Source organism: Coptis chinensis, chromosome 2 (genome assembly GCF_015680905.1).
Source record: "Coptis chinensis isolate HL-2020 chromosome 2, ASM1568090v1, whole genome shotgun sequence".
Classification (NCBI taxonomy): Eukaryota; Viridiplantae; Streptophyta; class Magnoliopsida; order Ranunculales; family Ranunculaceae; genus Coptis; species Coptis chinensis.
Window position 1 is genome coordinate 62,515,498 of NC_141457.1, and position 21,819 is coordinate 62,537,316.

The 21,819-nt window shown below is 38.5% G+C and overlaps 3 protein-coding genes across 4 annotated transcripts; 1 reads left to right on the plus strand and 2 right to left on the minus strand.

The window, feature by feature from the left end:
- Nucleotides 1-3,885: 3,885 nt before the first annotated feature.
- On the plus strand, nucleotides 3,886-4,816 carry LOC147517046 (uncharacterized). Its single transcript, XM_086593459.1, has 2 exons — nucleotides 3,886-4,206; nucleotides 4,313-4,816. Exons 1-2 carry the CDS (start codon nucleotides 3,886-3,888, stop codon nucleotides 4,814-4,816), a joined length of 825 nt encoding a protein of 274 aa, XP_086449585.1.
- Nucleotides 4,817-7,603: 2,787 nt separating this feature from the next.
- Nucleotides 7,604-11,966, minus strand: LOC147517047 (GDA1/CD39 nucleoside phosphatase family protein). 2 transcript variants are annotated; one of them, XM_086589465.1, is made up of 4 exons: nucleotides 11,827-11,966; nucleotides 9,541-11,660; nucleotides 8,590-8,906; nucleotides 7,604-8,365 (listed from the first exon to the last, which is right to left on the minus strand). In XM_086589465.1, the coding sequence occupies exons 2-3, from the start codon at nucleotides 11,525-11,527 to the stop codon at nucleotides 8,614-8,616; spliced, it is 2,280 nt and encodes a 759-aa protein (XP_086445591.1). In that variant the 5' UTR covers nucleotides 11,528-11,660; nucleotides 11,827-11,966; the 3' UTR covers nucleotides 7,604-8,365; nucleotides 8,590-8,613. The 2 variants fall into 2 exon arrangements, with proteins under 2 accessions (XP_086445591.1, XP_086445590.1); XM_086589464.1 differs by having other exon boundaries at nucleotides 9,541-11,601; nucleotides 11,827-11,964.
- A 1,403-nt stretch (nucleotides 11,967-13,369) lies between these two features.
- LOC147517048 (LYR motif protein) lies at nucleotides 13,370-16,486 on the minus strand. The gene is made up of 2 exons (XM_086589466.1): nucleotides 15,648-16,486; nucleotides 13,370-13,714 (listed from the first exon to the last, which is right to left on the minus strand). The coding sequence occupies exons 1-2, from the start codon at nucleotides 16,348-16,350 to the stop codon at nucleotides 13,602-13,604; spliced, it is 816 nt and encodes a 271-aa protein (XP_086445592.1). The 5' UTR covers nucleotides 16,351-16,486; the 3' UTR covers nucleotides 13,370-13,601.
- Nucleotides 16,487-21,819: the final 5,333 nt, after the last annotated feature.

The window sequence follows — 21,819 nt, forward strand, 5'->3', positions numbered from 1 at the left end:
ATGTTCTGTATCCTCAGTCGTCAGGAGTTATCATGTGTTATTTTGGGGCGAGTGAACGTTCTTGTGAAAGCTTTTGAAGGTGGAGAAAGTTGAGTTTCGTTTGAAGACTTCAAGTATCATACTATCATGAGATTTGGTACTAGAAAGTTGGTTTCTCATTGGAGAAGTTTTCATTTGCAATCGAACACTATTATTAGGGGAAGAGTTCCATGGTGTAGAGGCATCACTCGGAAGTCGGATAATTTATCATAGTGCCCTCTTGAATATGTACAGAGAATAAAGAAAAAGGAAAGCTCTAAACCTCGCTCTCTCTCCCTCTCTTTTCGGGGATGCTCGGTTTAAAGTTCTGACCTTTCTCCCGGTTCTAGTCTAGTTTTTACAAGTGAATGGCAGGAGAAACAATCCTTTCTTACTTACTATCATGGAACATGATCTAACTCTTTCTATCTCTTCTCCCGGCGGTTAAAATAACCATTGGGAATCTTGTAGCTTTTGGGAAGGTGTTTACCCCCAACTGGATAGACCGAGAAGAGATTATGCGACGTCAATGGGGTTTGGGGTATGAAACAAGATTTGGCTAAAGGGATACTGAAAATTGCTTTCGAGAATGAGGCAGATCTACAGTTTGTACTTGAACATGGTCCTTGGGCAGTTGAGGGGTTTATTTTAGCCATCATGGCCTGGAAACCAAATACGCCTATCGAAGGTTACGATTTTTCGTCAGTAAATATGTGGATCCAGATCCATGGCTTACCACCGGAAAGATGCACCTTAGAAGATATACATGCTATTGGTAAAAATTTTGGTGGTGCAAAAAAAGTTGAGGCCTTTGGAGGACTGAATATCTTTCGCTAGGATTCAAGTAGATCTCAAGCTGCACTGTGCTCTATTAGACAAAGCAGATTTGGAGTTTGAGGAAGGAGGTAGGTGCTGTATTCTCTTTAAGTATGAGCACCTCCCTCTTTTCTGCTATTTCTGCGGATTCATCGGCCATGATTCAAAAGTTTGCAAAGCTCTAAATCAACAACTGGGTCTGAAATTCCAAGGCAGTGGTAAGGGGTCAAAACCTTTGTTCAAGTTCACCAATGGACTTAGGGAAAATGTGGTGGACGAATCATACGCTAGTCCTATTAAGCAGTTTTCTGGGGGATTCAGGCATGAATCCATAACGGATGGTCATCGGCGTCGGAATTCTCTGAATATGGGAACACAAGTAAGAACCAACAGTCTAAAATGGATGAGTACAAAAATTTGAACCTGGTGTACATTGATGGTGGGGTCAAGCATCAGGCTCCAACAGATATCTTGGCTGGGTGTAGTGGTTATAATTTGGTCCTAATGCCCTCAACCCGCCCCGACCTGGCCCAAAATTGCATGTTGGAACAAACGCTCAAAAGTTGACCCTCACAGATTTGAGAGGCGGCCTAGGTGGATTTGAGAGGCGGCCTAGGTTGTGAAGCATGAGCCTGGCTTTCATTAAGCCCTCACCTATTATTTCTCATACGTTTTCTTGTTATTTTACATTATATATTTATGTATTATATTCTAATTATCTAAGTTGTATAAAAAAAAAAATCGGTAAATTAGTTTGCATTATAGGATAGATTAGAACATAACATAACATAACATATGCGTTTTTTGTAATTGATTGAGTGATAAGAATATAAGTCATACATAAAAGCAAATCCCAAAATGTAAAGGTTTTAAGAATATTATCTCTTCCACCATCTCTATAAAATGTAAAGGTTTTAAGAATATTATCTCTTCCACCATCTCTATATCTTTTTATTATTTTTTATATATTTAGTTAAAATTGATATACATAATCAAAGTATGATAAAAATAAATAAAAAATCACCAAAAAAAAAGTCAACTAGTAAAGTATAATTAGATCAGGCCTGACCCTGCTCTCATTTGGCCTAAAAAATGAGGGTCGAGGGGCAGGTTAAGGGCTTGAGTTTTCATGCTTGACCCTATTCGACTCGGCCCTCAATACAAAATAGGGGCGGGCTGACCCGACCCTCAATCATGAAGACTTTTATAGTTTAAGGGTCAGGCTAGCCCGACCCGACCCTTTTATCACCCCTAGCTGGGTGGGGTTAGTGGGTGTGAAAATTCTCCACAACAGCCAATAGGGATCCAGCCCACGATATGTCCAACGGATGCAGATCACATGATGTTGGATTTGGGACAGGCTAGTAAGGAAACTAATCCATGAAATGAGCTAGTTATTACATCCCAGGCCAGACCAAGTTATGTGGATCTTGGGCTTTTGAGACCTAGCATCACGAACCTATTTTTTAACATGGCAATCCACCAGGGCCCATCACAGAAATATAAGAGTCATACGACGCATACCTCTTTCCGAAGCATGTTCAACTCCTGGATTAATAATCAAACTAGCTATGGGCAGAATAGTCTTTTTGGAGTGCAAAATATGGCATTGGTGGATGTGAACGGCTCCTCTGTCCCGAGGCAACAACTCTGTTTTCAAAACTTTACTCCCTCAAGTCATTTCCCTACGTTGGTTGTTCCAACTGAGGCTTCAATACCATCGATAGAAAAAAGGAAGTTTGTAACGTTTTTCAATCTAGATAACGAAATTCTGAGCATCATGGTTAAAAGAAATGAGGTGATCGAAAGACCTCCAATGTCCATACCCGCTAGGAGATGGTGTACCAGTTGAGGAGAATAAGAGGTGGAAGAGAAGGAACAATAAGATTAGGAATGAACCACTTGTACGAAAAACTTTGCTTGAAGGTTGGGTAAGAAAGAAAAACCAAACTGAATAGGAAAAAGTGACGGTGATAGATTATGGAAAATCTGATAAGGATTTCAAAAGTCTGGCCTTTACAGGGAAGATAAGTACTATAAATGAAACCAGAGTCCAAAATTTTATAGTGTACAACTTGCTTACTAGTGATGAAGAGAGTGAACCAGATAAAGATCTTGGGGACAGTAAAGCATGGGAAGAGGATAATACTAGGGAAGCACATAGTTCTCTTTTGCATCAGGAGGAGGAAGAAGAGGACCTGGAGATATGTGAAGATTGTGCATTAGATAACTTTATGTGTGAAGCGGTCCAAACAACAAAAGTAGTGGAGATATAGACTGGTGAAGGTACAAGTCAAGGCAGACAAAAAGGAAGCTTCAAGATGGCTATATATGACTGGGAGGATGACATGGACTCCCCCAGTAGTGGGCAAAAGGATGAGCGACATGTTACACAGTCGAGCTTCATTATGCATATTTCAGAAGCAGAAGAAGATGCATGGAATGACAGTGGAAAAAAAAGAAAGGTCTCTGTGATTGGACAAGACAAGGGTAGGATGGAGCTTGTGGATGAAGAGGTTGGACCAAACAAGAAGAGCAAGACAGGGTTCTGGTGGCTGTCCCAATACAACCACCTCCTCATCAATGATGTCATGGAATTGTCGTGGATTAGGAACCACCGTGACAATTCGGAATCTAACGGACCTCATCCGGCAACATGAAGCAGATGTGATTTGCATTTCTGAAACTTAAGTACAGGAGAGTAGTATTAGGACTATTAGTAAGAGACTAAAGTTTGATGGCTGTTTTTTAGTCCCTGCAGTGGGTCTTTGTGGAAGCTTGGCTATACTCTGGAAGGAAGGAGTTTACCTATAAATAATTGGAGCAACATCAAATCAAATCATAGGTAAATTAAATAATTTTCATTCAGAAACGCCTTGGTTTTTCTCTTTTGTGTATGAGGAACCTTGTGCCCATCTTAGGCATAGAGTTTGGACTGAAGTGCGTGAGACTACCCCCTTTATTCATGGCCCCTGGTTGTTGCTGGGGGATTTCAATGCTATTACCTCTTTAGATGAGAAAATTGGGGGAAGATCTCTTTTTAGTAAGAGCATGATAGAGTTTAATACTTTGATCAATGATCTTGCGCTTGTGGACCTTGGTTACAAAGGTCCCAAATTCACATCGAACAATAATAGGAAGCTGCATGATAATATCTTGGAGAGACTAGATAGAGCCTTAGCTTCTCCAGACTGGTTAACTATGTTTCCTAACATCTATGTAAATAACTTAGTTAATGCTACTTCTGATCACCTTTCTTTATTCATTAATTTCAAAGTTAATCATGAGCATGTTGTCAGACCTTTCCGGTTCTTTAATATGTGGCTCAAGGACCCCTCTTGTAAGCCTATTATAGATGATGCTTGGAATGTTGTTTGTCATGATCTTCCTGACCAGAATGTCATCAATAAACAACATAATATTGTGGCTGCTTTGAAAAAATGGAATAAAATGTATTTGCCAATGTTTTTTTTATAAGATTAAGAGCACCCAAAAAGCTCTGGACAAGATGCTTAAACATCTTACCCCCAATAATTTGATCAAGGCTACTGCCTTGAAAGCTGAACTGTTGGGCTGGTATGAAAAGGAACATGATCTTTGGAAACAGAAGTCCAGTATCCACTACATTAAAGAAGATAGTAGAAATACCAAGTTCTTTCATATGTCTACCTTATATAAGAGAAGGAAGAATACTATTGATAAGATTAAGGATAACCATGGAGGTTGGAAATCTGGTAGGAAAGATGTGGGGCTAGCCATAAATGAATATTTTGGAGAGATTTTCACTTCTGAGGATCCTGAGGAGAACTTGGAGATACTAAACCTCTTTGAACCTTGTATCACTGACAGAGAAAATGATCTCCTTACAACCATTCCATCAAGAACTGACATATGGAAGGTGGTTAGGAAGATGGCTGCTTTAAAAGCCCTGGGCCTGATGGGTTCCAGGGATGTTTTTATCATGACTGCTGGGATGTGGTAGGTCCTAATATCTCACACTTTGTGGAAGCTTTCTTCAGAGATGGTTCCTTGCACTCTAGTATGAATGAAACTTTCATAGCCCTGATTCCCAAAATATCCAATCCTGATCACATGTCTAAGTTCAGGCCTATTAGCTTATGCAACTTCAGTTACAAGATAATATCTAAAATCTTAGCCAACATACTCAAGCAACACATAAACAAGATAGTGTCTCCTTTTCAAGGAGCCTTTATCAAAGGCAGAAGCATTGGGGATAATATTGGTCTTACTGCTGAGATTTTCCATCATATGAAGCATATGAAAACCAAATATGGGTTCATTGCTCTTAAAATGGACATGGCTAAGGCTTATGACAGGGTGGAATGGTCCTTAGTGGACCATAGTTTTGAAAGGTTGGGTTTTAGTAACAAGTGGAGAGGGCTAATCTTACAATGTCTATCCACTGTTACTTTTAGAGTGTTGTTGAATGGATCCCCCTTGGAAAGTATCACTCCTCAGAGAGGTCTCAGACAAAAAGACCCTCTCCCCCCTACCTGTTCATTCTTGCCTCTGAATGCCTTTCTAGAATGATAGGCAAAGCAGAATAGGGGGGGAGAGGTATATGGAATGAAGCTGAGGAGGAACTCACCATCTATCTCTCATCTCTTGTATGCTGATAATCTCATCATCTTTGCCAAGGCTAGCTTGATAGAGAGTAGTAAGCTGAAACACATCTTGGAAGACTATTGCAATATCTCTGGTCAAAAGATTAACTTTGACAAGTCTAGCTTGTTCTGCAGCAAAAATGTCAATCACAGACATAAGATGATCCTCAAAAGATTCTGGAAGATGAAACTTTTTAAGTCTAATGAGAAATACCTAGGTGTCCCTATTATGATATCCAAAAGGAAATCTGAGAACTTTGATTACTTGATGAACAGTGTGCATGAGAAAATTAAGGGCTGGAGAGCTAAGCTCCTATCCCAAGCTGGGAGAACTACTTTGGTGAAGTCAGTATTACAAGCCACCCCCATTTATGCTATGTCATATTACAAGTTGCCCATCTCAACTTGTGAGAAGATGGACAAAGTTTGTAGGTACTTTTAGTGGCATGGTACAACTGAAAGCAAAAGCTTCCACACCATTGGGTGGGAAAACATATGCAAACCTAAATCTATTGGAGGCCTTGGATTCAGGTAGGCTGAGGATATAAATGTAGCTATGTTGGCTAAGTTGGCATGGAAAGCTATTGTTGATACAAACTCTCTTTATGGACCCCCTCCCCCCCCCAAATTGGGCTTCTTTCTTTTGGAAAGGAGTACATAAGGCTTACTCAACCATGTCCAAGTGGCTTATCTAGATTGTTGGGAATGGAGAGAACACATCTGTTTTATATCACCCATGGATTATGCTTAATAACAAGCTTGCTACTCTTCTAGATTATGTTCATTTCTCTATGGAACTAGATACCTTGAGGGTGTCTGATCTCTTTTTAGAGGACAAATCTGGGTGGAATAACAATAAGATTGATAGTTTGTTCTCTACCATTATTAGCAGAACTATTAAACAGCTACCTATTAGACCTGATGGGGTTAGCCATGACCTTATCACTTGGAGCCCAAATAAGACTGGAAAGTTCACTGTCAGATCAACCTACAACATGCTGCATATTGATGAGTGGCAAGTCCATGCTTCCTCTTACAATGCTAAAACTGTGAAAAGCATCTGGCAAGCTCATGTTAGTGCCAGAACTCAGCTGTTTCTGTGGAAACTTTATATGGGAATCCTACCTACATGGGACTTGATTAGGCAAATAATAGGTGGGAGAGATTATCTTTGTCCTCTGTGCTATGAGGTAAGAGAATCCTCTACACCTTTTTTTCAAATGCCATTGGATGAGAATGACTTGGCTGATCTCCTCTCTGGGCATCAGAACAGATCATAATCATATGTATGATGTAAGAAATTGGCTTGATGAATTTATGATGGACAACAAAAGCCCTGACCAGGGGCTAGCAGAGAAGTGCCTCTATGCATGCATTCTTCTTTACAGGGAGTGGGATCTAAGGAATAACATCAAATTTGATGGGAAAAGAGCTGACAGAGGAAGTCTGCTAAGGGGAACTAACATGATTTGGCAGAGAGATGTCTCCAAGCATACAATTCAGGGGTGGGGGAAAGGGAGTTGCAACCCAATTCCTCTCCCCCCACTAGGTATCTTTTCTCTCCCAGTTTCCTGTCATTTATAATGATTGTATAATAATGAGATGTGATGCTGCTTTTCACAGGGAGGAAAGGTCACCTAGAGCTGTAGTGATTGTTTGGGACAATAATAGAAATCCAGTAGAAGCTGCCTATTGAAGATTCAAGGCAAGGGATTATGAAGAACCAGAACTAGTTGCAGTTGAAGTGGCAGTTGGGCTGGCACAGAGCAAGGCCTATGACCACATTTTGGTAGAAGGTGACTGCCAGGAATGTGATCAAGACATTACAATCCCCAGACGAGGAATTTTGTGTAAATTGGAGTCTGAAACCTATCATTGATAACATTTTGAGGATAGGTAGAAGTCCGATTTCTTGTAATTTTAACTGGGTAAGTAGGGTGAACAATGTGGAAACCCATGAATTGGCACAATGGGCTCTCCATAACCAAAACATGGGCTCTCTACCTACTTGTGTTGTAAATATGAACCTTGTACCTGCTCCTAGTTGATCTAATATATCATATGTTTGCAGGAAAAGAAAAGAAAATAAGTAAGTAAGACATCTTACGACAGTTTAATAATCATCAGTGTACTATGCCAGCATCCCAGGATCAAGACGAGTAAAAATAAGCAAGTACAGCGCTCATACGCTACAATTAAATACTCGAAGCTAAATGAATGAAGAATATAATAAAACACAGTAACTCGTAAAAAAAGCCTAGACACTGTTCTCTCTTAACATATTCAATGATTTCTCCCTGAAGATGAAGACAATTACCCAACCTTCAAATGATTGCTAAGTGGTTACAGAAAGTCCAATGCAGTTTGAATCACAATGCACCAACCAAAAATACTAGAAGGTGGCAAGGCATAGTTTCTAATGCTCAGCAGTAGAATAATGATTACACATATCCATCCAGATTGATTGCTTGCAATGAGGTATAATGGCTTAGTGATCCAAAGATGATGTTGTAAGAAATGAGAAAAGGTTAATACTATAGAGCTGTTGCAGAAGGATTAAAGGCAATAAGTAACCTCGGCTGCAGATTCGCTGGTCAGGAAATAGATCCATGTGATGAATTTTAGGATTGGACGACAACTTCATTGGTCTTGCACTTCTCTCCTTCACATTACAATGTGCGGTGGAACAGATGGAGAATATACAATGGTAGCAGCACGAGAGATACACGTACCACAAGTAGTCAATCGACAGCATAAACACAAATCAAGAAGATGCTCTGCATCCACATTAGGTCGGAGAACAAAATTTGTACACCAGCTCTGATGCTGAACAAAATTGAAAGACTTGCAGGAGCCAAGCCTTGGTGAGGATAATTTTCTGGAATGTGTTATCCTAGGTTGCTTCCCTGCATTGTGCAAAAGCATTCAGATCTTCAATAGCAAGACATACATTATCTACTGAAAGCTTGTGCTGTGAAATTAAGATTGAAGCAAATTTCAAAAGATCACACTGCAGCAATAATCTATTTCAAAACTAGACTATGGCTGTTATGGCACAAAAATTGCTTCAGTTGGACATGCAAGGCAGAAATTCTGACAGAAATCTCCCCATTAAAACTGCATATCGTACCGGGGTTTCTCCTGGGTGCACATGCTAGACTTTTGCCATGTGTGACTCTGCTAGCGAAGAATTAAGGTCTTCTCTGGATTGTGATCTCCTGCTTTGAAGTGTCATCTGACCTCTATTGGGAGCCCAGAAGGAACCCTTACCATTGTTTTCAATATGCATCTGTCCTAAGCTATCTGAGGAAGAACTATGTGAAACACTTCCAAACGGCAGGTGTAAGGAAGACTCCATGAGCTGGATGCTGCTGCCTCCGAACTCATGTCCCATGAATGATCTGTGCTGGGAGGCACCAATTGTAGGACTCAGTGGCATCTTCTCTCCTAAAATGAGAGAGATAAAGAGTAGTGTTAGTACAACAAATTGTACAACAAATTAACTATGCTTTAAACAAGAGAACCTTAAGGGCATGACCAAGAACAAATATTTGACAAAAACAATGGAAAGTATACGCAACATTCTGGATTAGCTTATCAAAAAGAAAAAGGGAAAACAGATATTTGACAAAAAGCAGACCTGCATTCTGGATTAGCTGACCTGCACTTAAGTTCCCAACCTGGGATTTGATCTAACAATATCTATAGAAACTACTACGTAAACTCCCCCGGCTATAGGGAACCTTTGTTCCCTTCTTTGCCTTTTCTGCTGGATTACAGCTTTCCACAAAACCAGAACCATAGATTCATTAAGCAGCATAAATAGTCTCACACTCTCAGTCAACGTCTATATGCCATGGAGAAAGGAAACAGTAAACCTGTTTCTTCAAGGGGCCCACCTCGTCGAGCTTTAGGACAGATTCTTGGGCTCACTTATATTTACAAGTCTATGTAACAAGAGCGGTTTATGACACTTATATACCAAGTACAGTCAGATAAACTTGAGAGTAGTCCAAATTATTTTATATACAAATCAAGAAGAAAAAAAGAATTATTGAATGTCACCAATCACATAACATACCGGAATTGATAGGGCTCCAACGTCTTAAATTAAAAGGAGATGGAATGTTAAGAACCGAAGTAGCGGTAGCACTGTTACTCCTAAAAACGGGAAGATAAGGTCTACGGAAAAATCTTGGCATCCATTTGCCAACCCATGATAAGGCACAAAATAGAAAGGTCAGTGACATGAACACAGTAATAAAGAGAACTGTTGGATTCATCTTCAGTTGGAATATTCTATAGCTGTGGATATCCATCCCAATTGACAATGCACCCCCAGCTTCCAATAGTGCAACCCCAAGTGTCCAAGTAATACTACCAGAACCTATAACCACCTGACCATCTGTAACGTGCAAGCCCTCTCTCAATAATGACACAATATATGGAGCCCTAAAGCAATACTGTTCGATATAAGGCTGGGGGGAAACGCTGTTCTTCGCACTCTCCCATTGTTTTTCACAGAATTCCTGACCCTTTTGCAACACATCTTCAAGTGTGGCTTCAGAGCTCAAATTGAAGAACTGGAACACCACAAAGAAACCAGACATAGCATAGAATTGTCCACGAGGGCGTGGCAAAGTAGCACTAAGAGCACAAGGTTGAACCTCACAGTCGATTCCTGCACTCGAGTTTGACCATTCAGACAAGTTTACAGTTACTTTTGCAAGTGCACTACATTCTTCCCAGTGTGGAGTCCCAAGTAACTCGATGGTTATTCCAGGTTTTGCGCTTTTACCCATATTTACCAAAGGGCTCCCTACTTCTTGTTTCAGGGAGGCACAATGAGAACAACTGTATTTTTCTCTGTATCCTGACTGCAAGCAAGGATGCTTAAGCTTTACTTTGCCATTAATTAGATCTGCACTAGTTATTCTCGGAAGCCTCTTAAGAAGATGAACCACAGACTTGTCAAATGCATCATTCAAACCATAGCCTGACAATGAATAGGCACTGAGATGATGATTTACGGATCCAATACTCAAATTTAAACTTGTTTCATCCTGCAAGAGTTCCTTGGTTTCAAAAGTAACTTGCAATGATGAACCACCCAAGTCAAGTGCACCAAATGTTGCTTTTTCTGGTGTAGACCCAAGCATCCTCAGTTGATAATTAAGCGCTACCCATCCATAATAAGCTTCCTCCATCCCAGTGATGATTTTAACCCATTCTCGCCTGCACACAAATGATGAATTCTTCAACACAGACCATGCATTGTCTAGAAGCCATTCTGAATGAGAAGGTTGAAGCCGGCGAACTCCAGCGGTGGCATAAAGGAAGAGAGAAGTCTTCTTATGAGCTTTCTTAGGAATTTTCTCCTCTGCCCACTGAAGAAGTGGTCTAATAACTGTCCTCAATCCAGATACATTGTGCACCAGTTTATCAAACCCAGGTTCCATTTCCATCCGATGGTAAGCACGGCCAGTCTGTGAGCTAGATGGTCCTTCAATTCCCTTGGGCAATGATGTCAATACAATGGGTAGTGTTCCAACTTTCTTGTGATCGATCGATGACTCGTATACATAAACCCGAGTGCCTGTGCTTCCACAATCAAGCACTACATAGTATTGGAATGCTTCTTGACTCAAATGATTGCTTAAATATCTAAAACATAAAAATGTCAACAAAAATAATAAGACAAGAAACAGAGCACAAAGAGTTCCTCTAATCCATTTCTTCCGTAATATTGGACTCATTTTCTCCTTTGAGAAACTTGAACCGCCATTTTCTCTCTCAAGGGAACGATGTATTGGCTGGCTTGCACTCTGGTCAGTTCCAAGCTCAAAATCATCCTTTTCTGGATCAAACCCACGATAGGATGAGAAATCTTGGAGAGAGGAGGAGAAGCGCATGTACTTTTTCTTTCCAGGATAGGCTAGACCATGGATATCATTGGGACCTTCAGTCGAAAATGATCCAGACGATACAGATGGTCCAGTTTGAGCATGAGGGGAAGTCATACGACTAGTTGCTGCTGAAAGAATGTCAGATACTCTATTGAACGCCATCAAAGTGAAGTTCTCACCAGTTGTTCATTAATTAATCAGGGTTCGTGGTATTCAGCCCATTGAGCAGCAGAGTCCTAAGTGAAAAATTGATAACATCCATCTTAGAAACAAGAGTGTCGAAATCCAATGCATGCTGCAATTTTTTTTAAATAAACACAACAACAACAATATATTACAAAAAGAGAAAAGGCCATTGTATTATCATGATTATTATATATTAAACATCCATCTTGGAATCGAATAACTCACATATATATAGCAATATTGGATCTAAGATTAAAAAAAAGAAGGGGCTTTACCGTAATTTCCAGCAGTGCAATTGAGTTTAGTGATGAATCTTGGGAGCATCTCTTGAAATAACCTTCGGTTGTCCAGTTGGAGTTCGATCAGCAAACAACATTTGTTTTCGACTTTTCGTAACACTGTTGTACTTGTACTCATTGTTGGGCTCTAACTGTCACTCGTAATAACTAATGTTTAGTTCTAATACCCATTCACTTTTCCAAAGCCCAATAACAAAACCCATATCCACTACTAACCTAGGAAAATCCAAACAAAATTTAATAAAAACATAAGGATCCGTCCATCACAAAAATCTATTGTTTATGATGAATCTTTTTTTTGTCAATTAATATTAGCAAGTGTACTAGTCCCTGCTTATTCTGATAGTGGTCATTAGTTGAAATAATGAATCTGGAGTTGATATGCCAACTTCCTAATCTAAATTATTGCCACATGCATGATTACCGAAATGCTACGTACCAGAGTGTCACTAGTTGTTGAAATAGTAGTGGTATAGCCTTATAATCTATAAATAAATATTTGCCATAGTGTAATTACCCAAATGCAAACATTTCCTTCTATAACATATTTTACTATTAGCGAGCAACAATATCGATGGTTGGAAGGTCAGTTGGAGTTGGGAAGCGGATGACGATATTATCTGGGGCATGCAACGGTTGGAATCGCTGCTACAAGTACCACACTACTGGTGATCTGCCTCACTACTAAAGATTTTCCCAAATATGCAATAGCGATAGGGGCGATATGCGTTCTAAGTCTTCTAACTATACTTGAATTAGATCGGTCAGAAAGATCATTTACCCGACCTCAAATTTGTAAATTAAATCTTTAAAAGTCAGCTTTCACAGAATGAGGGAGCCGCAAGGCGATAAAAAAGGGCATAGATTTTGTGGATTCAATCTCATTCTCAGTATATTATCTCACTGTTGTTCTAACACGCACATGATTCGGGACCATCAGGATTTTGGAGGACTAATCACACAAAAATGAAGAAACCTTTCTGCTTGCAGGCTTTAAAACACTTCTGGACCCACTAATAGCCTACTTCAATGTACGTGTCAATAAGTATGGTAGAGCTAACTCTCGGCTACCCAACACAATCTTTTTTCCAGAGAAACATCCAATATATGACTATATCACCCATACATGCAGCACTGTTGATGTGTACCCAGTACCCTCCAAACCCTGACTTCTATAATGTTTACCTCAGGATGCTCTGGGTGGGACTGTTGCTTTAGTTAGGACCTGCTTGCAGACAAGTTGCTACCTAGATATTTTAAACCGAAATCCTAGATTATCAAATTCCAAACCAAAGGAAAAGGAAACATTCAAAATTTTGCCTCAGACCTCAACTTGTACCAAGATTAGGTTACCCTCAGTGAAACCACAAGGGGCAATATGAATGCAGTGAAACCACAAGGGGCAATATGAATGCAGTGAAACCACAAGGGGCAATATACATGCAGCTGGGCTAATCTGTTGAGATCAAACAAACACTCTTATTTGTGTTATACAAATCATCAAAACTGCAAGCAATCAAACCAGCGAAATCAATTTTTCCATGAATGAACGAAGTTTAGTAAAAGGGTTTGCACAATCCAAAAGGAATCGTATGGTCAAACAGGAAAATGGTACATATAATTATGATCAATGTACATGAGATCGACAGCTCTATAAGTCTGCGCATTGACAAGACCAACAGTACTGCTGAAAAAGAGCTAAAACTGCATGATCTTACAGGGGAGGCTAGAACTTCTAGCACTATATGTGGCTACCTTGATATACCAACCATTCTCCAGTCATGCTTCTTACGCCTGCATCTGTGATGAACTTTTTGCTCTGAGAAAGTGCCATCTCCAACGATCTCCATGTTACAATCTGTATCTGAAAAGAGGAAAACGTGAGTCACAATCAGTCATGTTTGCGGCTGAAAAAGCATAAATTGGTGAAAGATACAAGATCTACACCACCATCGTCAAATTATAATAATTTTCAGAAGTTAAAATTAATCTATGAAAAGAGAAGATCACCATCTATTGTTGTTTAACAATTAACAATGTGTAGGATATAATATTCCATCAGGTCCTAACACTGAAGTTCCACCTATACTGACAGTCATCGCAAGGGACAAAGGGCTACCTCATATGAACAAACATACATCTATGTACATGTTTTACAAATACTGCATAGCTACGTAATCCAATCTTAGGGGATACCCTTAAACCATTGATATCATGACCACCATAAAAACACTTTTTCAATATAACTCAAACTGTCAAACTGTTTAGTACTTATGAGTTTAATACACATATTTATTTAGTACCTAAAGAATTTAATACCAAAATTTTATCAACTATACCTTAGGTAACCTCATAGTCATTTACACTAGAAGAAATCAACCCATCACTTCCCTACGTCAACATGCAATACACTGACAGATACACAATAACCAATTCTAATGGATATAAAAACCAAAATTAAATCTTCTGGTGACAAGCACCAGCTCTATACCACATACTTGGTAACTCCTTTTTCCTAGATCTGTGCTTTACTCTTCTTGAGAGGGAAGAATGGAGTGGCCGGTTATTGGTTTCCTTCTCAAAATATCTGTCATGATACAACACAATGCAGATACGTTGAACATATCAAGCCGTTCTATGTGCCTACACCACTCCCCATCAAAATTAATGTTCAAGACACGTTAGCACGCCTTAGTGACATGTTAATGTGCTCTTAGACCATGTAACCAACTCTCCAGGCTAGTTCTTAAACACAAGGGCTTTCCTCTTGACATAAAGTACAACAGGCCTCTTAAACACAGAAAGCTAAGTTTTGTTTTTAGAATTTGGTATTCACTAGTCAAAACTGAACTCATCAAGAATTGATAATTTCATTATAACGAAGAAAACAATTTGGGATCAAGATATGTGCCGTTTTAAAATTTAAAAAGCTATAAAAGTATAAATGCTTATCTCTCAGCACTCTTCACTACAAATGCAAATTAGCCTCCTACTTTGCTTTTCCTTCCCAATGTTGAGTGCCTGCACATCACTGTGGAGAAATTGTCCCCATTTCTTGTGCATTCACCTTTATCACTCAACCTCAATTGTAAGGTATCTTTCACCTAAACTTTTGCTATCCTTCGAATCTATCGTAATTTATTTTCAGACCCTCAAAGCATATACTAAGTAACCAATTGAAGGCACTCAAAAGTAAGGGTAAATGTACACAAACATGATGAGATAAAATCATGTTTGAGAACGTAAAATGACATGCTAATCAGGAGCTTCCCAGGTCCAAGGAAACAAAAGGAAAATAATTTCATAGCTCCATCAACCAAGATAATATTCTACTTATCTACACTGAGAACAGATTAATTCATGTGTTTAATGGACATGTCCAAAAAGGTTTAACACCAGGATCGGTCTTCGACCCAACATTCTAAATCATTTTTGAATCCCACAAATAACAATTCTTTACTAAGAGGGAATGTCAATGCAACAAATGAAAACTTTCGGAAGTAAATAACCCACAAGGCATGACAAAAATCAGGAATAACAATGTGCACAAAAACCAAATAAAAGTCTCTTCTTTTACTATTTGAAGCATCCTTCACAAGGTGTACCTTGAGAACTACCATCAGGCTGTTGTCTAAAACTAATTAAATTTGAAAACTCCATATTCCATAACAAATGTACATCAGTACATCACATTTTTATGTTTCCTATGCATCTGAATCCAAGTCATGAAGAATAACTATACACAAATGAGACAACTACATTTCCCAGTAAATTAAATCTAAATAAAAATTAGTTACCTCCAATTCTTTCTCCCCAAACATCATCTTCCTCCTCATCAAACTCATCCCCGTATCCAAACTCCGCATCCCCTCTATACCCCGGCTCACTCCCATACCCAGACTCATTCCCTCCAACATCCACACCTCCAATTTGCCAAAGCCCAGACCCCAAACTCTCCTTCTCACCACTCTCCCTCCCCTCTTTCCTCGAATTCTTTGCCTCACTCACATCTGACGACCAACTCACATCCCCATTAACAAACAATTCCCCACTAGAATCCGTCCCAGCGGCAATAGGAAAATCCGAACACGTGGCATACGCCCCTGAGGCGCCAATAGAACACCTTCTAGTCCCACTCTTATCACTACTTCTACCCGAAACCGACCTAGACCCTCTCCGTCTCCTTTTCCTAGCTACCCACTTAAACTTGTCCTTGTTATTAACTAAATTTTTCTCCCCATCTTCAATTAAGTTCAATCTGGACATGTCAATTGTATCAATAGAAAAACTTCTATCGAAAAGACACGGTCTTTTGGTATTGTGAGCACCATTGGGTGTGGGTGTTGAAGTGGAAGAGTTGTAATAAGGTTTTGAGGTGTGATCTGAGGAGTCGAGGGTTTTTGTTAAGGTTTGGAGTTGTTGTTGAAATGGTTTCCAAGTGTGAAGTTGGTATGTACATGATTCAAGGGTATGTCTGGAATTTAATGTTTTGTTTGTCATGGTTTTGGGAATTTTAAGGTTTTCTTCATGTTAATTTTTTTAAGGAAGAAGGATGGTGAAAAAAGTTTGATGTAGCGGATCATCAGCTGGAGTCAACTGTTTAGTTCGGAATTTTGACACACCTAGATTCTTGGAATCACAACTGGCAAATGGGGGTGATAATTCAGCAAAAACTAAATTAACTGAAATGTCACAATCTCTGGTAAATTAGCTGAAATATCACAACTTTTTGGAGATTTGGCATAATCACAGTAAATTAACTGAAATATATATCGTTGAAAGAGCCCGCCGATAGTATAAGGGGCGGATCCAGGCCCAACTTTTCCGTCAAAAAAATCTATATATATATATAGAAAAGCTCGTGCACATTCTCTCTCCTCACCATATCAGTGTATTTTGCACTTTGATCAATATGATTGGTTCATAAAAAATTGGATGGAATAATAATTAGTCACACCTCCCTAGATTTGTTTAAATCTCCTTTGTTTATTCTCAAATTATATTCACCTCCCTATCTCATAGAAATTTTGCCCAATTTCAAAACAATAATATTAAAAGCACCGAAATTTTTGGAAAAAACAAAAAACCCTACGCATCCTACATCTCACTTTTATCTTCTTCCCTACCAAGCCAGAGTTCTATCCAAATAAAAATAAAAATAAAAAACTAAAGCTTTAAAACCACCCAATTACAACGAAGAAAAAGACACCAATGCCGTTCCAGGCAGTTCAATCAATTACACATTTTTATAATCTTCAATTTCAGTGGTTGTATGTTACAATTTAAGTTTGAAGGTTGTCCTTATCATACTTAACATGTTTGCACTTCTGTAAAATGTTAGTGCATAAGTGTGGAAGATACAAAGTGGTAATTAAATTTATGTATTTTGGATTTTAAACAACAGAGAATGTGCTGCGGACGGTTTACTTCAGTTGGAAGGGTAGCACCGGTGCAACCCTTTAAAACCCATCAATCAAATGTGTCCCTCTGCCTGTCTGTTGGGTTTGTTTAAGGCTCAGTTTCACATTTTGAGAGAGGATTATGAAGAACAGGCATGAATGGAAACGTATTCTGTAAGTGTCAACTAAACTTACTTTTATACAATGTTCCATCAATTTCATTATGTATGCAGAAATATTGTTAGAGATTCAAGACCGAAAGTTAGCCATTGTTTGTATTTGTTCCAAAAACCATCACCATTCAGATTCCCAAAACCCAATGATGAGGAGGAGAAAGCAAGTTTCACAGTAGATTACCTCATAAATAAGTGTGGGTTAATCTTAGAATCACTCTCAAAGCTTCCAAAAAGTTGTTATCAAGAAATCCACAATTACTAAACCTAACTTTGTTCGTCTCTCTTCAAATCCTATGGTTTCATTGATGCCCACATCTCAAAACTCATTGCCTACCACCCTCGACTCCTTCTAGCCTCTCCCCGAAAAAAAAAACGAAACCCAAGCTTGAATGTTACAAGAACATTGGCATTTCAGACCCAATCTGGGTAAACTCCTATCCACGGACTCAAATTTGTTGACATCAAGCTTACAGAAGAGAATTGTCCCATCTGTCGATTTCCTTAAGAGCCTCGCACCCACAGATGATAGATTCACCATCATTCTTAGTCGGGTTGCTCGGGTGCTCTATAATATAGAAAGGGTATTGGGACCGAACATCGCCATCCTGCGATACCATGGTGTCCCTAAGTCCAATATCTCAATGTCCTTGATGACAAGCCCTCGAGCTTTGTGTAATAAATCTGCCCGTTTTCATGAATTGTTGTTAGAGATAAAGAAAATGGGATTTAGCCCCTCCACTAAATTTTTCCTGAAAAGCCTAAGTATTCGTTTGCAAATGAGTTTTTGAGAACCATTTGAAAATTCTGGTGGCATATCTAGGTATATGAGTGACGAAAAGTCACTAATTTCAAAAGTTGTGTATTATGTTAACGAAACAGTTTTTCAAGTCCAAATCACCATTTAAAAGCTAAATGAGATCGAGACATGGTATTTCTCCCCTTTCCCGCCAGAAAACAATGATCGACTCTCTAAAGTTGTATTTCTGTGAATTTTTTCTCAATTTCATGAAGCGCCCTTTAAAGTTTGGTAGGTTTTGTGATTTTCAACCACGGTTTGCTTGAAATGATATAGTGTGTGGATCTCTAAAACTTAAAGCAGGTTCGTTACATGAAGAACAAGGTGTATGGCCAGAATATGTGTTGTTTGGCAAAATTGTTTCTTGATCACAAGACTCTTTATTATGATGTTGATTTGTTTCTCCTTAATGTTTTATGTGAATGTGATGAGCGAGGATGCCACATAGTTGGATAATTTTCCAAGGTAATACATTGTGTTTTAAGTTAGTCGCCTGCTAAATAAATGAAAAAATATACAAACCGAGGCCCTGCCAGATGTTTATCTTTATTTTATTTTCCCAGGTGTTTGCAGTATATATAATCTCAGTACATGATTTGATGAAAAATAGGTTGAACAAGCTACTAGAGAAGCAATGTATATACTTAAGATGATCTAACTCTTATTATTTTTTTGATCTCTTTATAAATGTTATAGTTGTTTTTGTTTTGGTAATGATGCTTCAATATGTGGTGATGATAAACAGAAACAACAAGGGATAAAACCTTTATCAATTGTTAATACTGTGTTAGGTACCTCACAGGCTCACACCCCTGAATTCATCCACAGATAATACCAAATCGAAAACCTATCCGCTATAGTTTCATTTAGTGGTTATTGAGTTCGCGGAACACAAACTGAACCTTAATAACAAAAATTGGTATATTGAAGTAGGTTTAGCTTTGGTTTCTGTTTGTTTGGTTGAAATTGGTGTTTTTTTGTTTGATTTCAGTGTTAGAGATTCTATTTTTTTTGTGCTGGAATTCCTAACGTTTGCTCAATCTCTTGCACCAATATCGGATGCAGTGACTTGCTTCCACTTCTCTCCTTCTTCAATCGCTCTATTGCAAGGTATGCTTTTCTTGCAATAGTTTTTTTTTTTCCAATCGCTCAACTGTTTTTATATGATTTTTCATGAAAGTATTACCCCACTGTTGTTCCTATGTTCAGCAACAAACTGACGTGAAAGTCGCGTCGATGTCGACCGATGTTTAGTTTGTTGAGCACCAACCTGTGGGGTGGTTATTTCGGATGCAGATACACTATTCTGGTCAATCTGTCGTAGAGCATTCACCAGGATGTCATATTCCTCATTATCAACATCTGCAACAGTTGCACATACTTGCAAGTATGATTTTAATCCGATGTTCTAATTACAACCACCCACAGTAAAATCAGATTCTATCTCCTTCACGATCGATGCATCCGATGCTAGCTTATGATAAGGCATCATGACTCCATTGTGGACTATTAGATTTTGATGCATCATGTAAAACTTTTCACTTTGAAAATAAAATGTGTGTTTATTTTGTGAACTATTTACAAGTTCTTAACTCCAAGCGTGGGAAACATCTTTCTGCAGCCTGATAGACTAGATGAAATGGAAGGAGTAGAAGCCGCTGGTGGAAGAGTCATAAATTGGAATGGTTATAGAGTACTAGGAGTGCTTGCTACTTCTCGATCCATAGGTATGTCCAATGATTTATCCTTTAAGAAATGGAATTAGTCTTACTTCCTGCTGTTTATGCTATCTTCTGAACGTAACTAAGATCTAAATATGATGAATGTAGGCGATCAGTACCTTAAATTGTATGTGATTTCTGTACCAGAGATCAGCATAACAGAGCATACGGAGAAAGACGAGTTTGTCATATTAGCAAGCGACGGTTTATGGGATGCTATGTAAAATGAGATGGCTTGCCAGGTTGTAAGGCGTTGTCTAAATAGTCAAATTGGGAGAACATTTGCAAATTCCACCAAGGAAAGTGATGCTGCTGAAGCAGCAGTCCTGGCTAAGTAGGTCTCTTTAAATAGATGAGAATACGTCCAAGAAGATCACTAATTTCATTCACATACGCATAGCAGCAGACTTCAATTCTGAAGAACCATTGCCTACACAACAAAATTAAACAGGCTCATTGTTCCGCATCCAGTGCAGCTAATCTATGGGCCCATACATCGTGAGCTCCCCTGTTAGAGATATGCCAGGGCCTAGAATGTATACCGCAGAGGCACAGAGTTGCTACAAAATGTTCAATTAAGATTTCAGTAACTTCCTATCACCACGAGACCAGACCAAAAATTAATATGCATACCATTGAGTAGTTAATCATGTATATGCTTTCACCCCCTCATGAAGGCAAACATAGGTAGATATGGGTTGCTCGGACAAAACCTGTTATTGCCGAGATAACAAAGGTTCAGTTTGCTCATCTCAATGTTCGTCAAAACATATGTTATTTTCTATGGGCATCGAGAAAATTAAAGTGTATGATATATCTGTGCCCATGAAAAACTTGATCAAGATTACCTTCTCTTATAGTCAATATATCAATTCTAAAATCTATAAAAGAATGTATGGTTTACGTCCATTGCTCATTTAAAATTTATTTTTACAAGTGTATATAGTTACTAACTTACTATAGTTGCTCTATACCCAATGAAAATTATATATAGACCAAGAAGTAGCCTCCTTTTGGAATACAATAACTTCTAGCTAATTGAAAAAAAAAAAAATCTAATTTAAGATATATACAAATCACTTAATAATTGAGCCTCCTACGAAATCATGCCTTATCTCCTATCTATATACAAATCATGTAGTAATTGAACGACTCCTAAAAAAAAAAAAAATGCTAAATAATTATAAATACCTCCCTAGATTTGCTTAATCTCCCTAATCTACTATTCATTTATACATATTCAACCAAAACACCTCCTTACCGTCTCTATACTCAACCAAAACCTGTACATTGTTCACCAAATCAGGTACTCTTCTTACTGTTTATATTATGTTTGATTTGATTTTTTTTTTTGCTTGGAGATGGGGACTTAGAAATGCCACAATACCGTCCTACTACCATCGCTCCAAAATCAAAACCGTAGTTTCACAATTTTGAAGGAGATTAAACACAAAGCATGCTCTGCTAAATTAGAAATCGCTCTACTATTTTCCAAACTGCGTTCATCATTATCAAATCGCAATCCAATAGTTTGTACTTGAATTTTGATTCTAATTGGTACCAAGATTGTTACAATATTGATAATCGGATTAAAAGTGAACCACAATCGAACAACTCAAACATTTTCTAACAGGAAGATTTTAGTTTTCAGAGAGAAACAAGAGACACTCTTTGTTCTTTGAATGTATCCCATTACTGATTGTGATATGCCATCAAGGGTAGATAGTAGGACTAAAGCCTCTTTGCCATTATTTTGTTGCTTTGGGTCAGATATAACATAGCCTGTTCAACATGTACAAACATACAAAACTAATAGATAATGCTTTTATTGATAGCTATTATATTTGTTTTAGTAAATTTTAGTAGTTCTTATAATA